Raw genomic sequence first — 22826 nt, 5'->3', positions numbered from 1 at the left:
TAACATTTGTTTAACAATAGTAGAAAAATTAGATAAGAAATTAAATCATTGATTTATGTATAAAATTAATTTTTATTACTTTAGATGAAAAAAACAATTCTAATGTATTTTAAAATACAGAAGATTACAATCATACTAAAATTCACAATGCACCATGAATTAAAATTTCAAAAATACGGATTAATTTTTAATCCATATAAAACGAGAACCCCATATACACACATTTTCACATTATATTTATAAATATAGAATTTATTAATACAAATGAAAAACAAAAATATATAAAAAGTAATAGTTTCAATACTTATCAAAATATAAATGATCTTTCAATTTAATCCAAATATAATACTCAAATATTATAATATTACATAACATCTTAATATAGTGTGCAAAATATAGTTATACAGGAAGTTGTTTCAATAATTTTTGCTGTATTTAAGAAAACTGAAAGCAATGAAAGGAATTCAAGATCTTTTTATCTTAAATTGTTTCAAATAATGTGTCTGCAATCTAATATCTATAAAATGTAATAACCATGTAACATTAAACAATTTTTTATTATAAACTTACACAACAATTTTGATATCTTCTAAATTCTGTTGTTTTTGAGTTACAATTGAAATAGTAGCTCTTGCATGTAATTGATGTACTAAGATATTTGATAATGTTCATATCAAAATTTACATTATTTAGAATGTAAAAATAGGATGATTCAAAATGCAAAATGTTACATGAACATACTTTCGAAATTATATACTTAAGAAAATATTTCTAATGAAAGTTTCAAAGTTTTATTTATAATTTTTGGAAATAAGATTCTATGTAAGCAATTGAAAAAACTGTTCATAATTTTTTCATAATTTTCTATATTAGCAAAACAAATATTCGGAAAGCTAAAATCTGGATAATATAAAAAAGTTCAGTGACTGAATTATATTAATATTGGAAAAAGTTAGAAGTTTCCATTGAGAATACTTCCATAACAATTAAGTTTTGCAAATTTGACATTTTATATTCAGAATTATCTTTTGCATTAGTATACTTTTTTATAACTATTATGAAATACCCTGAAACTAAAAAACTTAAATGTTTTTGTCATTTTTAAAATTATAAAAAATAGTTCAAGAAAAAATTTACAAATTAATGTACCATTCTGATTGCTTGATTCCAAAATATTTTAGATAATTTGATGAGTTAACTAGAAATGGTTCAATTCATAAATTGAATGTAAGTCATATGCTTATGTTATATATATATTATTGAGTATAATAATAAAATACAGTTTCGTACTTCGTTAGTAGTATATATATTCAATATGAATGTTAGTATAAATTAGTAAACTTATAGAAAGTGCTTCATAAATGATGTGTTGATTCCATGATAAATGTTTTTAGCTGATAAAATATTCAGTTGAAAATATTTTGAGAATGGAGAATACCACTAAATATCTTTTTCTTAATGTCACTTATTGTTAATTAAATTTTTTATTGGAGCCATATATGTATCAGCGAATAGTAGGTGAAATATTTTGTAATTTATATTGTTTTCCTTTAAAATATTTCAATAATTATTTTCAGTAAATCAATAATTTATATTTTAGAAATTTTTGTGATCTTGTTTTTTAAACAAAAAGACTTATGGAACAAAATAGAAATATTCATTTATAAGAAGCAAACTTATATAATTTTTATTATTAGCTTTAATGATATAAGTGAATATTTTTGTAAGAATACATATAATATTTTATTATTAATATCATCCTTCTTCAATTAATTGAAAACTCAATGGCTTTAATTACATGCAAAATTTAGTCGTACCAATTAAAATATTTTAAAGAAATCAGAATGGACATTCTAAAATATCATTGAACTTTTCTTAAAATATATGTAAAGAAGTGCAATTTTAATTAAAAAGTAATGTCAAATAATTAAAAAAACAGTTATGAAAAAGATATTTTTTTAACCATATTTAATCCCTTTATTTTATTAGATGTATTTTTATTCCCATTTTCAATAAAAATGAATAAGTTTAAATATTTTCATTTAATAATTCGATTTTGTATATTCATAGGTCCTTATCTCTGCTCTGACACTATATATTGTTATATATACCATTATTTATTTTAAGTATGATCTCTACATATTTGCGATTGATACAATAAAAACTAAATAATTGGCATGTGTAAAATAAGACTGATTTTTTGTCTTTATATTATTCATAAGTTATGTACTAGATTTAAATTTTTAAAATGCTTTTTTCCACATGAATAATATTCTTTGACATTTCAAATAAAGAAAGTTAGAGAGTTTATTCATTGTACACAAATACTACAATATTAAATTGAAAATTAAAAGTAATTGTGATGTACATATTTCATTCTGCATTATACAAGATGTATTACAAATAACTTAAGAATATTTAAAAGAATAATGTTAAAATGCTTTTAAAAATATATAAATGTGTATGTTAATAAAAATTTTATTTATATATTTTATTTGTATAATAAAAAAATTATGCAGTTCTTTGTACATGCAGATGAAATTATATAACTGTATTAAATGAGTTTTACAATAAAAATACATGTTAAATATGAAATAAATAAATTTTAATATAAATATAACAAAATGCATTTAACCACTATCTTCCTCATACAAAGAATATATTGTACATTCAATTTCGTATCTTCTTCTTGAAGGCTTAGATTTTCTTTAATTATGTACTGGGTGTAATAAAATTTCAAGGTTTATTTTAATTCATATATTTAAAAAATATTTACTTTTATATTACTTTTATATTTATATTATAGCATTACACATTAAATTGTCATAAGTTATAAAAAATGTATCATTGTAAATTTATTCTTCACTTATGTTTTACAAGTACTTGCATTAAGTATGAAAATTAGAACCTATATACATAATTCTGTTCAATATAATAATGCAATTTTATTGATAACGTACAAAAATAATGCTATTATTATATTACATCAAAAATAAAAACTACGTATTTTCCTCTTCCATTAAATTTTAATTTAGCATTCCTTCTAAAAATACGAGCGCATCGACATTATCAATTGCACTTTCTACGTCTCTTTTCTGTAAAGTTTTTTTTTTCATTCGTGCTGTATATTTGTATGATTCTTTAATAAGAGAATCAATAAAAAGTTCCTGTAATAAGACATAAGATTTAATAATAAAGACACATACACACACACACACACACACACACACACACACAAAACATTTATTATTTATATTTATTACAAAAACCACTTCATTCTATATATGTATATATTAAAATGTTTTAATTTACATAAACCCAACATAAATACATAACATAACACAATTGAAACATAAACCCAAGAACATGCATAACACAATTGTTACAAATTTACTGCCTACAAATTTTTAAAAACTTTGTAATTACTGTAGTATAGTAGCAATATTATGATTCATATTATTTACAATTCATAAATAAATGAGATACATTTTATAATTACCGTAGATTTTGTAATTAAGAAAACAGCTTCTTGGTTAACCATATTCACTTCAGGATCCATCTTTATAATTGTTTTTATTCTACCTAATGGTAATTTTACTAATTTTTCCTTTTGCTCTTCGTCGATACGAGCATTATTTTCAACTTCTTCTTGAAAATCCTGAAGATTTTCTCCTCCTGTACTAATAATACTTTCATTTAATTCTTTATCACTTCCTTCCTCTTCAAAATTTGCCATATTTATATTAATTTGAACTAGTATTTCAGGTGCACTGAAATAAGTTAAGCTATAGGAACAAAATTTCGATACAATCCAATTATTTCATAACATATAGTAAAATTCATTTTATTAGAAATATTTGTTCATTTTTCAGTAGTTAATATTAAATTTTCTTAAGTATCTTTATATCTTTAAATTTTAATATCAAAAAATTCAAAGTAGCGAATACTTTCATACTTCATACTTTAAATTCAATTTTTAAGTTTTTGTAACTTACGACATAATTTTATTTTATATTGATTCGTATGAATATTTTTTTACAATATTTTTATAATTAACTAAAATTAAATATAATATTTAAAAATTATGAATATCTAATATAATAGTGCAAATGATAAACTTTATGTTTTCAATACATTATTATATATAAGGTAGTGTATTATCAGAATCTTTTATTTTTAGTTATATTAAAAATAAATAAATGTAAATGTTCATATAATGTCATATTATACGTTATTTAACATTTGGCGGATTACATTAGTCTAGTGATAACAGACATGACTTTCTAGTGGTGGAACGTAATATTCCTTAACTTTAAAGAGCAAAGAACAATAATTTCTTTTCTGTAATATCATTTTACTAAATTTAATTGTATAATATACATGAATATAATAAAAAATGCACTCTATTAAATATTCGTCCCACTCTATTTCGAGAGATATAGTTACCAATCTAAAACATTTTAATACAACGGTAAATGCCTTTTCAATTTCCACATGGACATCGGGCTTTTATTTACGACTGATAATTTGACAGTCGTTTCAAAATTTATGAAAACTTCTTGAAATATGGAAGAGAAATCTTGCAAAGAGCAATTAACAGAAAATACAGGTTCTTAAATATATATTACGATTCGAAAGAATGAATATATAACTTATCATATTCGTTTTATTACAGATATCAACCAAGATGAGTTGATTCTTCAACAACAAAGACGTATCGAAATGGAGGTTAATATACGTTATCGTTCTTTATAAATTGATTTTTTTTTTTTAATTTTCTTATAGTTACTATTTATTTTCTATAGAAAAAATTACATATTCTCATTAATCATATTTAATAACTGTCGTTAAGGTCCATTCTTATTTTTTATCTTTGAGTTTAATAAACATTTTGTTTACTAATTATCTTATTATGAATTGTAAATCAAGTGTACATATTATAGATAGGTTACATATAAATAATCTAATTTAATATTTATTGTCTTCATCTCTTTATTTTATATTTATAAAAGGAAATAAAAATATGAAATAAAGTTGTTATCTTCCAGATTTCTGAATCCATTGCTTTGGTTGGAGAGAAAGAATCCATAAAAAGTTTGGAACGTGAATACTCTGAAGATGAAATATACCTTTCGAAAGCTAAAGCATTAGGTCAAAAATATTCATATATTAGGAGAACTAGACCAGATGGAAATTGCTTTTTTAGAGCCTTTAGTTATGCATATCTTGAAAAGTTAATTGGAAATAAAGAGGAATATGAAAAATTTCGGGAACTTGCATTAAAAAGTAAAGAAAGTTTGGTAGCATTAGGTTTCCCCCAATTTACAGTTGAAGATTTTCATGATACGGTAAATACATTTTATTATAAATCATATACTGATAAATTTTTATTTTTTTTATTATTTTAAATGTTCAAAAAAGAAAATGTTTCTTTGTATTACAGTTTATGGATGTAATTGATAAAGTAGGAGAAGATACAGAGTCCAGTTATATTGAATTACATAAACTTTTCAATCAACAAGGGTGTTCTGATTATGTTGTTGTATATCTTAGATTAATTACCTCTGGTCAATTACGGCTTGAAGCTGATTTTTATCAGCATTTTATTGAAGGAGAACGTACTGTTTCAGATTTCTGCCGTCAAGTAAGTACTATGAACACTATTTTATACCAATATTTATAATTAATATTATATTGCCATTTTAATAGAACAGTGTTATAAATTTTGAGAATTCGTTATGTGACACAAAAACTATATTTTTCTATATATAATATACAATATATACATATATTAATTATAATTTTTCTATATTTTTAATATATATATACAGTTTATTTTTTAATCAATATTAATTAAATTAATTACTAAAGAATGTTTATTTTTATAGGAAGTAGAACCAATGTACAAAGAATCTGATCACATTCACATTATAGCTATGAGCACTGCTTTAGGAACTGGTGTACGTGTTCGTTATATGGATCGAGGCGCTGGAACTGAAGTAACTGCACATGATTTCCCTGAAGGTGCAACTCCAGCTGTTCATTTATTATATCGTCCTGGTCATTATGATATTCTATATCCTTGATAAATCACACATTTAACTGGCACATAACTTTTTAAAAAATCTCACAACAAAGATTAATTAATTAATTAATTATTTAGCAAATTATATCTTGTGTACGTAATCAAAACTCATAAAATTTTTGTTTGGTTAGATGTAACATTACAGTTGTAAGTAATTAATTTAAGCCTTATAGAATATCCAATAAAATTATGAAATTTTATGTAAAAAAAAAGCTGTGTTTTTTAAGAAAATACAAAAGGTGGGTCTTTGTTATTAATAATCATACTATATTGTTCACAACCTTTAATCATTTATTAAATATATAACAAAGAATTTAACATGAATTCTTTAGTGCATTATTAATACAAATTATTCTCTTAAAAAATTTTGAGATTATAAATTTTAAATAAAATCAAACAACAGATCATGTTATCAGGATGATACATTGATTATAATTTTTATAACATTAATTATAATTATGTATTGTAAATCATTTGAAAGACATATTTTAAGCATAAATTATATATCATAATAACAATACAAGGAATATAATAGAGAACGTAGTTTTAAATTCATTGTAAAATTAAATACCTTAATTAACATTTTATAGTAATACAATAAATATTTGTGAAATTAAATTTTATTATATAGAAGCCTTAAATTATTTATATGATTGAAAAAAGAAATAGTTCTAAAATACACAATTATACACCTAATTAGTAATAATATGATACAAAAGTGTAAAATATATGAAAAATTATATATTATAAATAAAGATATAGGGTAAGTATTTATTATAATTTATCTTTGCATAGAACGTACTTGTTCAGTAACTTCTTCTAAAGTTATAAAACTTCTATTGATAGATTCCATTTGGTATTCTAAATGAGTGGTTAGAAGAGCAATTTTCTTTAGATTAGCCTCTGCAGTTTCTAGACTATGCTCTTGTTGTGCAAAATTTTTTGCACTGTGCATTAATATCTATAAACGTATCTTAATTAAAAAAACGATATTTATAAAATATATAAATTTTCATAAATATGATGTTTAGATAAATGTATGTATTTTGAAATTTTACCTCACTGCTTTTTGAACCTCTTTGTATTTGTCTTGCAAGGGATGCAATATTGTTTACATTAACTTGTACTCTATCAGCCAATCTCATTTTTGACTCAACAAATAAGCTTCGAGCACTTGTACTTGAAGCTGAAGCCATGGCATATAGATTTTTATTAATTTTGAAACAAACTTTAGTTTAATAATCTTCAGATTCTTATCTCTCTGTAATTGTTAACATAGACTTAATAATGAACAATAAGATATATTGCATAAAAATTAAAAATATATTTTAAAAATTAACTTTAAAACATTCATATAATTAAATGGACTAAAAATCATAGAAAATAACAACAACGTTATTATTAAATACAGGGAGTCTCTGTTGAAGTTAACACTTACATGCGGATTTTGGTTAATTGTAACAATAATATCTTTCACATTTGTCTCGTACGTTTGTGTTTTTTTATTCTAAATACTACCGGTTTCTTTGAACTTTTTATGGGAATTGTTCTGTGTACAAGTGTATAACCTCTTTTACACACTGATTAGTTTCACCATAAATAGAAGTCTGTTCAATCTTTTCTTACTTCAAATAACAATCTATTCGTGATCTATTAATGATCAATTCGCACTAATTGCAGTTAGGTAAAGAATCTTGTTTGTATCTACCAGCATCTACTATAATAAACATAACTCAATATATTCATCATTTTGTTGATATTTTCAGTACATATTGCTATTGGTGAATATAACTATCACTTCGAGCATTTATAATATAAACAAGTTCATATACCATTCTAGCGTTATCTGATAATTAAATTACATTTCAGGGGTACAACGTCATTATGTTAAGATTATAATTTAGAGATAGTCAAATGAATAAAGCTCAATTAAAATGATTCAAATTAAAAAAATTTTTTTTGTCTATCAAAAGTAATAAGAGAAAATACTGGTGACTTTTAGAAAATAAAAAAAAAAGAAATAATTCGACAAAATAATTTGTCTTCCATGGTATTCCTCTTTTGAAATCATTCGAATCATGTCATAAACATTTTTCATGTCATTAAAAATAGAGCAGATATTTACACGGCCTCCTTCATGTAAAACAGCCTTTAATAATATTATGATGTAATTTGTACATATATGCTATTTTATAGAAATATTAATTATAAGAGAGGTATAAATAAATTTAATAACTTTTGTTGACAATATTATTTCCATTATTATAACATTCTCTTAGATTATATGTTTGTAACTTTAATGTAGATCACACAAAGTGATGATAGATTCAGCTAATAATCAACTGATACGTAAGAATACATCAGAAATATATTCATGGGTACGAATATCATATATATATATATATATATATATATATGTCTTATATGTATATAATGTGGATACGAAGCGGTTTTCGAAAGTCAATCTTACATTTTATAAAAATGTAAAGAGAAGTAAAATACGCATGATACATGTAGTTAATATATGAAGAGTAAAGTTTTCCTTGTGAATCCAAAAACTGATTTTTTTCGTTTCGATTTAATAGTCTTATGTGTATGTAAAGTTGAGCTTTTTCAACGTATTTTACATGTTACATTAACGTTATCTTGGTTTCTATGTCTATGACACATAGTTTTATAACTTCAAAAAATATGTTGCATTTCTTATAATAATAAATCCAAAAGACCATGTTATAAAAAATAATAACAGACTAATTTACCACTATGATTTTCAAGCTGCTACATGAAATGTTATTAATATTTTATGGTTAAAATAATCGTTTCAGAGATGGATCTTGATAATGTTACTTTACTCGCTCAACAAATTAGAGAAACAAATAAACTTTCCAGAGAGAATGCAGAGGTAATATATTTCATACAACTGTTTATATCAGATAAAAGTAGTTACATATATAAGATTTCTTTTATTATAGCATTTGAAAAGTTTGCGTATACAGCTAAAAAACCCTGTATTACCACAACATGAAATTGAAACCCGTGCTGGATCTCGTCCTCCAACACGTGAAGAAATAAAAAAGTTTAAAGAAATAGGATCTATTAAAAAAGGATGTTATAATACATCAGAGGATAAAATAATTGCTCATAATTGGAAAGAATTTTGTAAGGTTTGTCTGTTTAAAAAATGTTCTATATTCTTATATATCTTAACGTTGAAAAGATTTTCCTTATCAAATGTTTTATTATTCCTATACAGTTACATCACTGGAACCCTACAGAGGTTGAACCATTTTTACTCTTGAGAGATGAAAATAAAACATATATACGCAGTAAAAGGGAAAGAAAAAGATTTGTACAATTTTTAGCAGATGGTTTGCCAAAAAGAACTTTGTACAGTGTATATCACAGATTTAGAACTTTGTATGCAGATAATTTTCAAAGAAGGTAATATATGTATAAAATAGAAAACTTCTTTTGTATTAAATGCTTAATTGATTTTCATTTAATACTTTCTGTGTTCTATTTTTCTTATGTAATATTCACACTCTACTAAATATTATATAAACATTAACATTCTTGTTTTATATCAAAAATAAGAATAGTTATGATGTATATAAAATATTTTTTGCAATTAAAAGTAATATAACTTTAATTCTCTAAATCTTCAAAAATTTATTCTGTAAATTCAGTAGTTTTTAATTTAATTACGTTTAATATATGAAGGTTTAATCCAGAAGAAGATAGAATGATTTTGGATCACTTAGAACATAATGTCAACCTTAATCACAAGCGAAAATATGCAGATTTAGCAAAAGTTTTAAAACGAACTCGAATTTCTATTTGGCGTCGTTATAGAATACTCAAGAGAAGACATCATGCAAGTGAGAATTATTAGATTTTGATGATTCTTATGTATAAATAAACAATATTTAATAGAACATAATACCTTTATTCATTAAATATAATTCAGCATTCATTTGTTAAAACTTCTTAACCCAAAGTTTATTGACCCAATTGATATGAATATTTAAATCAATATTTGTATATTACGAAAAGGGAATTTTGCATATTAAAAAGGAACATAGACAAAGTGAAATTACTTGTATCAAGTAATTTGATATACATATTTATACATATGTATTTAAAAAAACTGCATTTTCTGAAATATGCAGTATTTATGTGTTTTGCTGATGCAATACATTATTATTTATACGTCTTATATGCGATAATCATATAATATAAATATGATCTCAACATAATTATTGTATAATTTCCAATTAATATTAAATAAACTATTGCGTGGTTTAAATACGAGAAAACACATGTACAAAGATTAATAATGTATATATGATATATAGAAATTATTTATATTCAGTAAGGTTAATAATAGTATCTTGTAAATAATTTGTTCTATATTATTGTAGAATTAATATGCTTAGTAAATATAATGTTAAATTTTCTAATTAAACATAATATAGATTATGTACACAAAGTGCAAGTAACTTATGTCAGAAATTTTTAATAAAACTTTTACTTTAATTTTCATTTTTAAATACTAGCTACTGATTTATACAATTTATACATGTTTGATATTTTCATAAAATGCAAAATAAAATATATGATTTATTTAATAATGTATGATTGTTTTTTTTTAAATACATAATATGGACAGTAAAATGTTTAAAATAATACAGGTATATAATATACATGTGAGTCACACAAAGGAACAGATTTAGTCTTTTGTACAAAATTATAATACTGCCAATATTAGCACAATAAATTTTTTAATTAAATTTTTTAAGGAAGAAAGGAGTAAATAACATAAAGTATAAAATATCATATGACCTTTGCATTTTTGCAATTACATATAAAAATATATATAACTATACATTCAAATTTGTACATAGGGTGTTCCAAAATCATGCTACAGAACTATTTGCTACATACTATAAATTTCTTTTTATTTTAAGAATCAAAGCTTATGAAAGCAAATCATAAAAAATATTCTTTTATTCACTAAATTTATCTATTAAATAAAAATTAAAAAATTAAGAACTGAACATTGAGAAATGTGTGTGGTATAATTACAATTCACTGGCACTAGTAAGATATATGTAAAGTACATTAAAGCTATTGAAAGCTATATATATATATATATACAGAAGAATTATATGCAATACATTTTAGTATTAAATGTACTGATTTGAAAATATTTTCAATAGCTTTAATGTACTTTACATATATCTTACTAGTGCCAGTGAATATATATATATATAATTATTGGAATTTGAGCAGCTTGAGCTGAAAATTAGTGAGTTTTTAAATTTATTTGCTTTTATATTAAAAATGAAATTTCAAAGTACGAAATGATATGAAATTTGCTAATTTCTCCTAACATAAGTTTGTTTATTTCTATGTTTAATATGATTTTGGGACACTCTGTAAATAAATAAATATGTTTAATTCTTACAATTACATTATCTGTATAATATTATTTATAACTACTGGGCTATATTTAAAAAATATACACATGATTAGAAGATATTCACAATGACTGTTGTTTAAATGAAGAAACAAATTTTGTTATATCAAAGCATTTAGAGCTTCTACAAAATTTAAATATGCGAGTATTTAAATAATCTTTCTCTGTAAAAAGGCTGCATATATATTTACACAAGTGTATGATTTCTAAAATAATATTATATTATATATTATATGAGTCATATCATAATATTTTCTATATATATATATATATAGACTACTAAATATATAGACTACTAAAAGTAGTCTATAATATATATATATAATTTGTCATGATGTACAAGCAAAACCGTTGGTTTTTTTTTTTTTTTTTTTTTTTTTTTTTTTTTTTTTTTTTTTTTTTTGAAATTATGAATCTTATTTATTAAAACATTTGTCCTATCACAGCAAGTGATCGTACTGCAGATTGCACATTATTTACATGAATATGATGAGCAACTGTGTGATGATGGTCATCTACAACCATCTCTCCATATTGAGCTCGACAACGTTTCTGATGTGCAAACAAACTGCCACTGTGACTATAAGCAGCCCCACAAGTTTTGCAAACATATGGTTTTTCTCCAGAGTGAGTATAAGTATGTTCTTTTAATGTACTTAGTCTTTTAAATGCTTTGCCACATGTTTTACACAAATAATTTGCCTCTCCAGTGTGTCGTGTTAAGTGTCGTCTAAAAGCTGAACTCACAGCAAATGCTGCACTGCATACGTGGCAAACAAATGGTTTATCACCTGTATGAATCCTAATGTGATTTGCTAAACTAGTCGTTGTAGTAAATCCACTATTGCAAGTTTTACACACGTGTGGTTTAATACCAGTATGAGTTCTCATGTGATAAGTTAAAGAAGAATTACTTGGATACACTTTACTGCAAATATGACACAAGTATTCTCGTGGAACCTTTTCTTTTGGTTTATGTGTTCTTTGATGAAGAACAAGACGAGCTTGACTAGCACATACTTTTCCACAGATTTCACAAGTAACTGGTTCAGCTTTTGGTTTATGCATTGATACATGACGTCTAAGACCTTTCTTTGTTGCCATAATTTTATCACAATGTTGACATTTATATTCACCAGATTCATCTTCATCACTTTCTTCTTTTTTAACATTTTCATTATCTTGTAAAGTGCTTTGCGTAGTACTTGGAAAGGAATCATCATCAGAATCAAAAAATTTATTATCATCTACTAAATTGTCTAGTAAGCCATGACCATGTTTTTCTGCATGTTTTTTTAATGTATCAGGCCTAAAGAACCATTTTTTACATACAGTACAGGAATATTTTTTATCTCCATGTACGAGAGTATGTCTTTTCAGATTTTTTAAAGACGAACAATATTGACTACAAATTTCGCATTTGTACAACTCAGGTGCATTTTCAAAATCATAGACTTCATTCACAGTACCATTTTCATCATCAGTATCATCTTCAAATTTCATTTCTTTTTTTGGTTGCTTGTTATCCTTTTGTTCATCTGTACTAATTTGTTTAATCATGTTATTTACTTTTTCAGTATGAGATTTTAAATGACGCACAAGACTTTGAGGTTTAGAAAAGCATGCATGACACAATTGACATGCAAGAGGTTTTGATGCATGTATTTTTTTATGATTTTCCATATTTTCTAATCTATAAAACATTTTTGAACAAACATTGCATTTATGTTTTTTTTCATGAACAAGGGAATGTTTTTTTAAACCTCTTTGTGTGCTGTAACATTTTGCACATACTTTGCATTTAAATTTTAATTCTCTAGAATCTTGACCATCATTGCTTGAATCATAATAATTATTATGAATTTCATCTTCGCTATAGGTTTTATTAGGCACTGATTTTACTTTCCTAGTAGAAGTACGTTTCTGTAAAACTTCTTCTTCTTCTTTGACATTATCATTTAACATATTGTCATCAAAGAATTCCTCCTCTGGTTTTTTATCATCCTCTTCTGGATTTTGATTGATATCTTGGTTTTCTTCTGGTTTATTTTCCATATCAATAGTTTCAGAAATATCATTGTTACTTTCTTGTGTGAGAGATGTTTCATGTATATTATTCTCTGAAGTGCAAGATTCCTTTTCAATTTCTTTAGATCCTTCAAATCCGATAGAACAAATAAAAAGCTTTTCATTTTGCATATCAATCTGGTTGGTGCTTAAGTTAGATTCATCTCTACAATATGAGTCATTAGTTTGTATATATTCTTGAGAATTTGATACTCCGTGCATTTCTTCTTTCACAAAATAATCTTGATCAATTTGTTTTTTTGATAATAATGTTCTTATCTCAGATTCAGTTTGTGTAAATGTGTCCTAAAATATTTAAAAGTATTTGCAGTTACTATACCAAGTTACAGTTACTATATAACAAATTGACATAACATGTTATATTTACCACAATAGTAATTTTAGTTGGTTTATTATAATACATTCGCAATTTGGCATCAGAATGTTGACATTGTTGTCTAAATTCATGAGCAACACTTGCTTTATAGATACAGATATCACAAATTAATGAAGGTAATCCATCTTGTTCATGAATTTCTATCGAACCACAAACTTGTATCTTTTGTGGAAGGCTCGAAAAATCATTTACTTCTTGATCCGTACAGAAGATAGGAGATAAATTAGTACCCTCTGTAAGGCAAATTCTGCATATTCTGTCCATATTAAGTGGTAAATCAAAATATTCTGTCATTGTTTAATGCAAATACAGAACAGTTTCTATGTAATAGATTTCCTGTAAAGAATTTATATAAACATATTATATGATAATTTCAATACAAACACTTTTTTAAATAAAATATTTGGTTTTATTTTATGTATTAATTTATTTTATATTTTTTAATCAGAAAAAAATTTCATAACATAAACATTGGGTTTTTATAAAATCCGAACTTAAGTGTATATTTACAACTTTTATTTAATATATAAATAACAATATAGTATTTAATGTTATTGATAATAAAGAATAAAAATTCATTATAAAGTTATAAAAATTCGAAATCATTGTGACAAAATTTTGAGATGCGTCAGTATATTCAATAACGTATACATAATAAAAAAAATGGAGTATACATACAAGATGGGAACATTTTATTTGAAAAACACTTATTTTTAAAGGAAATAAAAAAGATTAACATACAAAAATGAGAGGTTCTCAACCTTCGGATCTTTTGTGCACTGTGAAAACATGCCACGATGTTGAGACAATGCTTTAGCAGTGATGCCCAGATGAATACATTGCAGCTTCTTTGAAAAACCTGTATCTTTCAAAATTTGTATAATACACAATTCTCGAAAAATCTTTACCGTATGTTAAAGAACAATGTCACGTGTTTCGTTATTAGTCATATATTATTCGTTTCAATGATACTTTTCTAAGAAAAATCTATCACTTCTCTATTTCTTTGTTTAATGGCTTCCCTGTACTACGAAAGTTGAGAGCAATCTGAAGCGAATGCACGAAATGAAGAGTCTAGAGACTTAGTGGACGGGTCAATACAAAGAAAGACTATACGTATATGGACGTATACTTCAATAATTGGTAGTACTTATTTCATGTAATAGGATGCAACTGTACAACATAAAGTTATTTTGTATTATATATATTTTGTAATAATCAGGATAATAAAGTATTTATTGAAAAATACATTTATTACACCTTTTTCATTTATATTTGTGATATAATTAGTATATTTTACATATCAACAACATTATAGCTTGATATATATTAAACTTGTATATTACAAATTAAATATTATAATATATAAAATATATTGGGGGGCGGGGGGGATAAAATTTTAACACGATTATCTGTTGTTACTGCTAAGATAAATTTTGAACGGCATTAATTTATTTCGATTAAATTTTCATTAAATTGTCATTTACTCATTCTAAACTTGACATTAAATATAGAATCATTTTGATTTAGTGCGCTTTATATTTTTGTATTAAATAACCAATCGAAACAAACGGTTTGTAACTAGCAAATTTGCAATTTTACAATATTTAGGAATTTTATATTTAGAAAATTTTGTATACGATGAACGAATTGTTGAGTGGTTTGTCTATTTGTGACAATTCTTAGGTTTGATCGCCGTGGGACTTTCTTATCCGCCGATCTGTCAAAAAATGTAAATCTAAGACTGTGATTGAAGTTTAAGGTTTCTAACATACGGTAATGCAATCGGAGCAAGTTATCCGATTAAGTCGGAATATTAGGCGGATGTAGGAGGAAAGCTTTTAAGTGATACTGGGAATATACTATTTATTTTTTAAATGCCATTATGGCTTTGCGTAAAGTAAAAGGAAACTTTGAACGTATGTTCGATAAAAATCTGACCGATTTAGTACGTGGAATTAGGAACAATAAAGAAAATGAGGTAAATTTGTAATTACGTTTGGCATATTACTCTCAAATATTTATTACAGACATAACCTTAGTCGAATTATTAATACATATTTTCATTTAAATATGTATCATATTGTTGTAGGCAAAATATATTGCACAATGTATAGAAGAAATTAAACAAGAATTGCGACAAGATAATGTAGCAGTCAAAGCAAATGCTGTGGCAAAGCTAACATATGTAAGTTTCAGATGTATATAATTTGTCACTAGATACATTTTTAACATTATTAATATAATATGTTTTAATTTGTTTAGCTTCAAATGTTAGGGTATGATATTAGCTGGGCTGGTTTCAACATAATCGAGGTGATGTCATCTGCAAAATTTACATATAAACGAATTGGATATTTGGCGGCAAGTCAAAGTTTTCATGCAGATACAGAAGTATGACATTATTTGAAAATTGAGATAAAATTTAAGTTTTTAAGAAATCTGATAAACATTCGACATACTCTGCTAAATCAGACATATATTTTATTTTGCAAATTCATTTTTTTTTTAGTAATTTTTTGTGAACAGATATGATAAAATATACATTTGAAGAATTTTCATGATGTATGTTTATTAAATTAATATTGTATTATATTTTGATCAATATTATATTACAATGGATATTTTGTTATTTAGATATATGAAGGTAACACTGCATAAATATCTATAATTTATATTATATATAAGTAAACAGTAATTATTTTGTAAGTTCCGTTATGACATACGAAGAAGATTTGTCAGGTTTCTAAAGATTCTGAATTAGTATAGAATAATTAAATCAATTTTGACAAATACAAAGTGTTGATTCATTGCAGCTGTTGATGTTAACTACCAATATGATTCGCAAAGATTTAAATAGTCAAAACCAGTATGATGCTGGTTTAGCTCTGAGTGGTCTGTCTTGCTTTATAAGTTCAGATCTTGCACGTGATTTAGTTAATGATATAATGACATTATTAACATCTACAAAGCCGTATCTACGCAAGAAAGCTGTACTAATGATGTACAAAGTCTTCTTACGATTTCCAGAGGCCTTGCGGCCTGCATTTCCTAGATTGAAAGAAAAGTTGGAAGATCCTGATAGTGGTGTACAAAGTGCTGCTGTTAATGTAGTTTGTGAATTGGCAAGAAAAAATCCAAAAAATTATCTAAGTTTAGCACCTGTTTTTTTCAAACTTATGACTACATCCACCAACAATTGGATGCTGATAAAAATTATTAAGTTGGTAAGTGAATATTAGCTTTTAGTCTTATATCAACAAAGTGAAACAGATTAATGAAGATATAGGCTCATTGTTATAATTAATGAATATTTGTATCCATACATATATATGTATACACATACATTGAACATGAGCCAAATAATATTGGTCTTGTTTCACATGCTCAGTTCTCCACTATAACACTGATTGAGCCGAAAATGGGTCGGCGACTTACTCAACCACTAATTGACCTGATTTCAAGGTTTTCATATTAGTTGATCATCTTTTTGTTACCAAAATATAGTAAATTATAGACATTAGCTGTAGTATGCATTAGTAGCTTGTATTTATTTCTAATATGTATCCACGAATGATTACATTACATGTTGTAAAGTGTAAACTATGTTTAGCAATATTCATATGTTAATTATCATCATATTTCTTAGATTGCAATTATATTTCCAGTTTGGCGCATTGACACCTCTAGAACCTAGGCTTGGCAAAAAATTAATAGAACCCCTTACAAATTTGATACACAGGTATTTCATGTATTTTTGTCTAAATGTAAACCAATATATTGGGTTTGCAGGTTTGTTCACTGCTTGCGGAATAGTTTAATATTTTACTGCTCCTAACATGGAAAATTTATTTACATATTTATTTTCTTTTAACTTTTTGTATTCATATTTCTTTGTCATTAAATAAATCCTAAATGATAAATTATGTAATTTATTGTATTTTGCAATTTAATTTTTCAAATGATTAATTAGTTATATAATTATTATAATCGTGTAATGTTATACTAATTGTATGATATTACTGGTTTTTAGTACATCTGCAATGTCCCTACTATATGAATGTATAAATACAGTAATAGCTGTATTAATTTCAATTTCATCTGGTATGCCAAACCATTCTGATTCGATACAGTTATGTGTTCAAAAATTGAGGATATTGATAGAAGATTCTGATCAAAATTTAAAATATTTGGGATTGTTAGCAATGTCGAAAATTTTAAAAACTCATCCAAAAAGTGTACAAGCTCACAAAGATCTTATAATGCAATGCTTGGATGATAAAGATGAAAGTATAAGATTGCGTGCCTTGGATTTACTATATGGAATGGTTTCAAAAAAGAATTTAATGGAGATAGTTAAAAAGTTAATGGTTCATATGGATAAAGCTGAAGGCACTGCTTACAGAGATGAATTACTTTCAAAAATTATTCAGATATGTTCGCAGAATAATTACCAATTTGTTACTTATTTTGAATGGTAAAGTGATCACCAAGTTCATATTTATTGAAATATATTATATTTTACATTTACATAATATTTATCCACATTTATAGGTACATATCTGTATTGGTTGAACTTACAAGAATGGAAGGTACCAAACATGGACCATTAGTAGCAACTCAATTACTCGATGTAGCAATTCGTGTCCAAGCTATACGAAAATATGCAGTTCAACAATGTGCCTTATTGCTAGAAAATTCATACCTTTTAACAGGTCAACCAAGAGCAACAATGTCTGAAGTTTTATACGCTGCTGCATGGATTTGTGGAGAATTTTCTAGGTATTCTATAATATAATTTCTGACTTGTATTACTTTTCTACTTAAAATGTAATTGATAATGTATTACATTAACAGTGAACTAGAGGATCCTATAGTAACATTACAATCAATGTTACGATCACAAGCTTCCAGTTTACCAGGACATATTCAAGCCGTTTATGTTCATAATATTTTAAAACTTGCAACAGCAACATTATGTGAAGCTGTAAAAGATGGAGATACAGAGACTATGGAACAGGTAAAATAATTTACAAATACCAAAATTATTATTTATCTAATTATTAATGTATTGTATTAAATGATGTTCATTTCAGAATTATACATAAATTTTGTTGTATTTTATAGATTTTTGCACTAAAAGATAAAATAGCTGCATTTGTATGCAGCGGGGATTTAGAAGTTCAAGAAAGGTCTAGTTCTGTATTGGTTTTACTTGAATGTTTAAAAGAAAGTCCTGGTTTGGCAGAAGAATTAATGGAAGCATTTGAAGGAGAGCTTAATCCTGTTGCGCCAAAAGCACAAAGAAAGGTAATTATTATTTATATGTTTTCATATAATTTTATTAGTCAAAATTTTCTTCATTTGTTTCGAAAAACACATTCTATAAAATCATATCATTGTTATTAATTTCCTGTGTATTGATTTTTTATATTTTTTTCACACATTTTATGTATTGAATGTAATGTTCAAATTAATATTAGAAAATCTTTCTTTTTTTTTATTGTTGGCAAAAATAAACTATAGAATAATAATAATTATTATTATTTATGTACATTATTTTACTTTGTTTAGGTGCCAATTCCTGAGGATCTGGATTTAGATTCATGGATCAATGATCCACCATCAGAAAGTTCAGATTCAGAAGATCAAGATATGAATGACATTTTCGTTAAGACAGAGAAAATGAACGATTCCTATTCTAAACGAGAATTTAATGAACCATCAGCAGAGGAACTTCAAAAACGACGTGAAGCTAGAAAATTAGAACAACAAAACAATCCACATTATTTAAAAGGCACATTCAAGAATTCCACATCATATCATAACTCATCAAATATTTATGAGGAGTTTGAAAACATTCCTGTGACGGAATTAGATATTCCAGTTTCTTTAAAAATTACGAATAATCATAAAAGATACAAAGTACATGGCAAGAAGAAGAAGAAGACTAAGAAAAGTATGTTTAAATCTTGCATGTATATGCATTTATGATAATTATATTATCTTAAACTGTAAACATTACAATCTTTAGGTAAAAAGACTACTTCAGAAGATGAACAGGATGATATTTATCCTATTCAAGTGGTGAATACTGGGATTGGTGAATTACCACCAGGTGCAGAATTAAGTGATAGCGATGACTATGACCATGTTGATGTAAATGACCCACACAGAGCCTTAAATATTGATTTGGATCTACCTTTGAGGGATGATGAAAGATTACCTGTATCAGAACATAGAGTTAATGAAAATAATTTAGTTCAAGAAACTACTGAATCTAAAGGAAAGAGAAAGGAAAAAGTAATATGTTTCTTCTTTTGTTTAAAAAGTTATAATATATTAAATATAAATTTTATTTTTAATGAAGAAGTTATTAGTTCAAAATTAAATATAGTTTTATTATATTTTATTCATTAGGGGCATAAAAAATCAAAGAAGAAAGTTAAAGAAGTCAAAGGAAAACGTTATGACAATCAATTACAACTTACTGATATGTGGTTAGAAAATAATACTTCCACAGGAAATATTCAGCCGCCTGTTGCTAACGAGTATACGGAGGTTTTCAGTGAAAAGGAATCAGAATGGAAAGATGCTAAACGCAAGAAGTCAAAAAGTCAAGAAAAGCATAAAAAAACGGACGAGGACTCGAAGCATAGAAAATCAAAAAGATCGAAAATTAAAAAAGAGTCTTTAAAAAAATCTTCAGATTATGAAGAAACTGCTGGAATCTCGACACCGTCTAAAGAAATATTACCAGATTTAAGATACAATTTTTCAAATTCTGAAGATAATACAATATTAGAACCAGTTACTTCGTACGAAGAATTAGCTAAAAATAAAGTGCTATCTATAGCATACGAATTGAAACAAGTTCCTCACGAGTCAAATAAATTAGTTGCGTCAATACTCATTACGAATAATTGTCAGAAGCTTGTAAAAGAATTAGTTTTTGATGTTCCAGATACATCGTCATTGAGATTAATGAGAAATGTAAGTTAATATGTACAATGAACAAACAAAGCAAGAACTGTATAATTTTACAACTGAGTATATTATTTCTTACTTTGATAATTGCTATTTCTTACGTTATGTACGATATTTAACTTGCGTGGCAACAAAATAAAGAATTAATTTTAATAAATATGCTATTCTTTCAGATTGGAGATGAATTTGGTATAAAACTGCCATTCCAATTGTCTCCACAAACCAGTAAAGAAACGCAGTTTACTATTTTAATCTCAGATGTAACATTTGCTCAGAGGTTGAGAGGCACGCTTACATACATGTTAGAAAGCAAAGAAAGTACATTGCAAGAGAAACTTGACTTTACTATGCATTTAACTTGCAGTAAGTTCATGGTCGGCCATCTTTCACATAAGGATATATTAACAGAATTACTTAAAAGTGGTCAACTTGTATACAAAGTTAGGAAAGAAATGGTCCTTTCTCAAGATTTTGATGTTATTTTAAATTTAATTTGTTGTAAATGTAACCTTACACTCGTGGAACAAATTAATGATACTGCATCTTTATATGGACACTCTTTGAAAGGACATCATGTGTGCCTTTTATTAAAGTATAACGTAAGACAACTATATTTTACTTCTTAACATTTGGCATTAATAGTGATTTTAATAAAATAGTAAATGTAACAAAAATACAATTTTCTCTTATAGAAGTCATCAGGCAATTTGGTAATTGAAGGTAAAGGTGACAACAACACGTTATTGTCAGGAATTGGAGAAGAAATTTTAAGGATTCTAACATAATATTGAAATAAACTGAAGTGTCCGTATTTTATGAGTCCTATTCTCATTCATTGCAGCCGTGTTCATTGCGTAACTCAATAGTAAAATGAACATTCTATATTATATATATAAAATAATGGCTATAGAAATCGTATCCGCAAACTTATCAAATATTTTCAGAAAAAGATCTTAACTAAACTTTACATCTAATTTAGGTAAACAAATTTCTAACATATGCATGTAAACATACACAAGTATGTGTATAAATAGACACATGTATAATTATCTATATGTGTATGTAAGATAAAGTTTTAAGAAGAGGGAAGAGAGATTTATTATCAGAAATTGAAGACATCAGAAAGGAAGTAGTTTATTTTATTTGCATGCAATTTCAGTTTATGAACTCAAGTGCAATAATAAGATAGTAGATTATAAAATGAAATATTTATTTTAATAAACTTTATCATTTAACTTCAAATAGAAGTTTCAAATCGAGAAGTTTCTGTGTAATTTACTATATGTAAATATTACATATTAATAACAATTTTCTTAAAAATTAGTCATGTTTCATATTAATATAAATAAAACATGTTTGTATAGCTCAGATTATTGAAATACTAAACTATTTTGCCAAAGTGAAGGAGAAGTATAATAAACTTTTTATGTGAAATATTATTTGTAAGAGTATTCATCTGTAAAGTAATCCAAAATATCTTAATAAATTACAAATATTGTATATTAAAAAGTAACTACTTATACACTGATATCTTCAATTTTGTGTTTATTGAAGGATTAATATCATAATTACATTGTTGAACTACTGATTAAACTGTAAAATACATCATGGATACTCGCGACTCGTGTGAATGTACATCGATGTTTCTCAGCGGAGTGTATACTTTCTTCATGTAATGACTTTGTAATATCAATAATTTAATACACATAAGGTTTTATGATAAGCATATAAATATGCAATATAGTAACACATGGAACACCAAATGTAAATAGCCAATACTTGTATGCTATAAACAATATCTTTATTTTAAA

At 25.4% G+C, this 22826-nt stretch overlaps 6 protein-coding genes across 9 annotated transcripts; 3 read left to right on the top strand and 3 right to left on the bottom strand.

Moving 5' to 3' along the window:
• Window positions 1-2920: 2920 nt before the first annotated feature.
• LOC132905458 (DNA polymerase epsilon subunit 4) lies at window positions 2921-4015 on the bottom strand. The gene is made up of 3 exons (XM_060956757.1): window positions 3996-4015; window positions 3500-3770; window positions 2921-3167 (listed from the first exon to the last, which is right to left on the bottom strand). The coding sequence occupies exons 1-3, from the start codon at window positions 3998-4000 to the stop codon at window positions 3027-3029; spliced, it is 417 nt and encodes a 138-aa protein (XP_060812740.1). The 5' UTR covers window positions 4001-4015; the 3' UTR covers window positions 2921-3026.
• Window positions 4016-4449: 434 nt separating this feature from the next.
• Window positions 4450-6297, top strand: LOC132905455 (ubiquitin thioesterase otubain-like). Its single transcript, XM_060956755.1, has 5 exons — window positions 4450-4609; window positions 4676-4728; window positions 5049-5348; window positions 5444-5644; window positions 5889-6297. The coding sequence occupies exons 1-5, from the start codon at window positions 4567-4569 to the stop codon at window positions 6084-6086; spliced, it is 795 nt and encodes a 264-aa protein (XP_060812738.1). The 5' UTR covers window positions 4450-4566; the 3' UTR covers window positions 6087-6297.
• Window positions 6298-6358: 61 nt separating this feature from the next.
• LOC132905459 (BLOC-1-related complex subunit 7) lies at window positions 6359-8039 on the bottom strand. The gene is made up of 3 exons (XM_060956758.1): window positions 7524-8039; window positions 7144-7342; window positions 6359-7046 (listed from the first exon to the last, which is right to left on the bottom strand). The coding sequence occupies exons 2-3, from the start codon at window positions 7279-7281 to the stop codon at window positions 6867-6869; spliced, it is 318 nt and encodes a 105-aa protein (XP_060812741.1). The 5' UTR covers window positions 7282-7342; window positions 7524-8039; the 3' UTR covers window positions 6359-6866.
• A 693-nt stretch (window positions 8040-8732) lies between these two features.
• Window positions 8733-10008, top strand: LOC132905733 (uncharacterized). Its single transcript, XM_060957330.1, has 4 exons — window positions 8733-8987; window positions 9058-9249; window positions 9339-9526; window positions 9806-10008. Exons 1-4 carry the CDS (start codon window positions 8889-8891, stop codon window positions 9975-9977), a joined length of 651 nt encoding a protein of 216 aa, XP_060813313.1. The 5' UTR covers window positions 8733-8888; the 3' UTR covers window positions 9978-10008.
• Window positions 10009-11900: 1892 nt separating this feature from the next.
• Window positions 11901-15080, bottom strand: LOC132905469 (zinc finger protein 675-like). 3 transcript variants are annotated; one of them, XM_060956774.1, is made up of 3 exons: window positions 14707-15080; window positions 14020-14364; window positions 11901-13937 (listed from the first exon to the last, which is right to left on the bottom strand). In XM_060956774.1, exons 2-3 carry the CDS (start codon window positions 14320-14322, stop codon window positions 11988-11990), a joined length of 2253 nt encoding a protein of 750 aa, XP_060812757.1. In that variant the 5' UTR covers window positions 14323-14364; window positions 14707-15080; the 3' UTR covers window positions 11901-11987. The 3 variants fall into 3 exon arrangements, with proteins under 3 accessions (XP_060812757.1, XP_060812759.1, XP_060812756.1); XM_060956776.1 differs by having other exon boundaries at window positions 14770-15080; XM_060956773.1 differs by having other exon boundaries at window positions 14790-15080.
• A 443-nt stretch (window positions 15081-15523) lies between these two features.
• LOC132905468 (AP-3 complex subunit delta-1) lies at window positions 15524-22826 on the top strand. 2 transcript variants are annotated; one of them, XM_060956772.1, is made up of 15 exons: window positions 15524-15601; window positions 15715-16009; window positions 16121-16216; window positions 16294-16422; window positions 16845-17255; window positions 17697-17770; window positions 18062-18505; window positions 18583-18810; window positions 18886-19048; window positions 19156-19338; window positions 19603-19987; window positions 20063-20331; window positions 20449-21021; window positions 21189-21614; window positions 21708-22826. In XM_060956772.1, exons 2-15 carry the CDS (start codon window positions 15914-15916, stop codon window positions 21798-21800), a joined length of 3570 nt encoding a protein of 1189 aa, XP_060812755.1. In that variant the 5' UTR covers window positions 15524-15601; window positions 15715-15913; the 3' UTR covers window positions 21801-22826. The 2 variants fall into 2 exon arrangements, with proteins under 2 accessions (XP_060812755.1, XP_060812754.1); XM_060956771.1 differs by lacking the exon at window positions 15524-15601 and having other exon boundaries at window positions 15662-16009.

This window comes from Bombus pascuorum, chromosome 3 (assembly GCF_905332965.1).
Source record: "Bombus pascuorum chromosome 3, iyBomPasc1.1, whole genome shotgun sequence".
NCBI classification, from domain to species: domain Eukaryota; kingdom Metazoa; phylum Arthropoda; class Insecta; order Hymenoptera; family Apidae; genus Bombus; species Bombus pascuorum.
This window is presented reverse-complemented; position numbering and strand designations above follow the sequence as displayed.

What these genes read in the sequence shown, in the direction of transcription:
- LOC132905458 (XM_060956757.1), bottom strand. An exon ending in TCTTAATTACAAAATCTACG is followed by an intron (nt 3,168 to 3,499) that starts GTAATTATAAAA and finishes GTCTTATTACAG; the next exon opens with GAACTTTTTATTGATTCTCT.
- LOC132905455 (XM_060956755.1), top strand. Translation starts at nt 4,567, where the DNA reads ATGGAAGAGAAATCTTGCAAAGAGCAATTAACAGAAAATACAG. An exon ending in AAAGACGTATCGAAATGGAG is followed by an intron (nt 4,729 to 5,048) that starts GTTAATATACGT and finishes GTTATCTTCCAG; the next exon opens with ATTTCTGAATCCATTGCTTT. An exon ending in TTTCAGATTTCTGCCGTCAA is followed by an intron (nt 5,645 to 5,888) that starts GTAAGTACTATG and finishes TTATTTTTATAG; the next exon opens with GAAGTAGAACCAATGTACAA.
- LOC132905459 (XM_060956758.1), bottom strand. Translation starts at nt 7,281, where the DNA reads ATGGCTTCAGCTTCAAGTACAAGTGCTCGAAGCTTATTTGTTGAGTCA. An exon ending in GAGGTTCAAAAAGCAGTGAG is followed by an intron (nt 7,047 to 7,143) that starts GTAAAATTTCAA and finishes ATACGTTTATAG; the next exon opens with ATATTAATGCACAGTGCAAA.
- LOC132905733 (XM_060957330.1), top strand. Translation starts at nt 8,889, where the DNA reads ATGGTTAAAATAATCGTTTCAGAGATGGATCTTGATAATGTTACTTTA. An exon ending in TTTCCAGAGAGAATGCAGAG is followed by an intron (nt 8,988 to 9,057) that starts GTAATATATTTC and finishes CTTTTATTATAG; the next exon opens with CATTTGAAAAGTTTGCGTAT. An exon ending in ATTGGAAAGAATTTTGTAAG is followed by an intron (nt 9,250 to 9,338) that starts GTTTGTCTGTTT and finishes ATTCCTATACAG; the next exon opens with TTACATCACTGGAACCCTAC.
- LOC132905469 (XM_060956774.1), bottom strand. Translation starts at nt 14,322, where the DNA reads ATGACAGAATATTTTGATTTACCACTTAATATGGACAGAATATGCAGA. An exon ending in CAACTAAAATTACTATTGTG is followed by an intron (nt 13,938 to 14,019) that starts GTAAATATAACA and finishes TAAATATTTTAG; the next exon opens with GACACATTTACACAAACTGA.
- LOC132905468 (XM_060956772.1), top strand. Translation starts at nt 15,914, where the DNA reads ATGGCTTTGCGTAAAGTAAAAGGAAACTTTGAACGTATGTTCGATAAA. An exon ending in GTTTTCATGCAGATACAGAA is followed by an intron (nt 16,423 to 16,844) that starts GTATGACATTAT and finishes GATTCATTGCAG; the next exon opens with CTGTTGATGTTAACTACCAA. An exon ending in ATACAGAGACTATGGAACAG is followed by an intron (nt 19,049 to 19,155) that starts GTAAAATAATTT and finishes TGTATTTTATAG; the next exon opens with ATTTTTGCACTAAAAGATAA.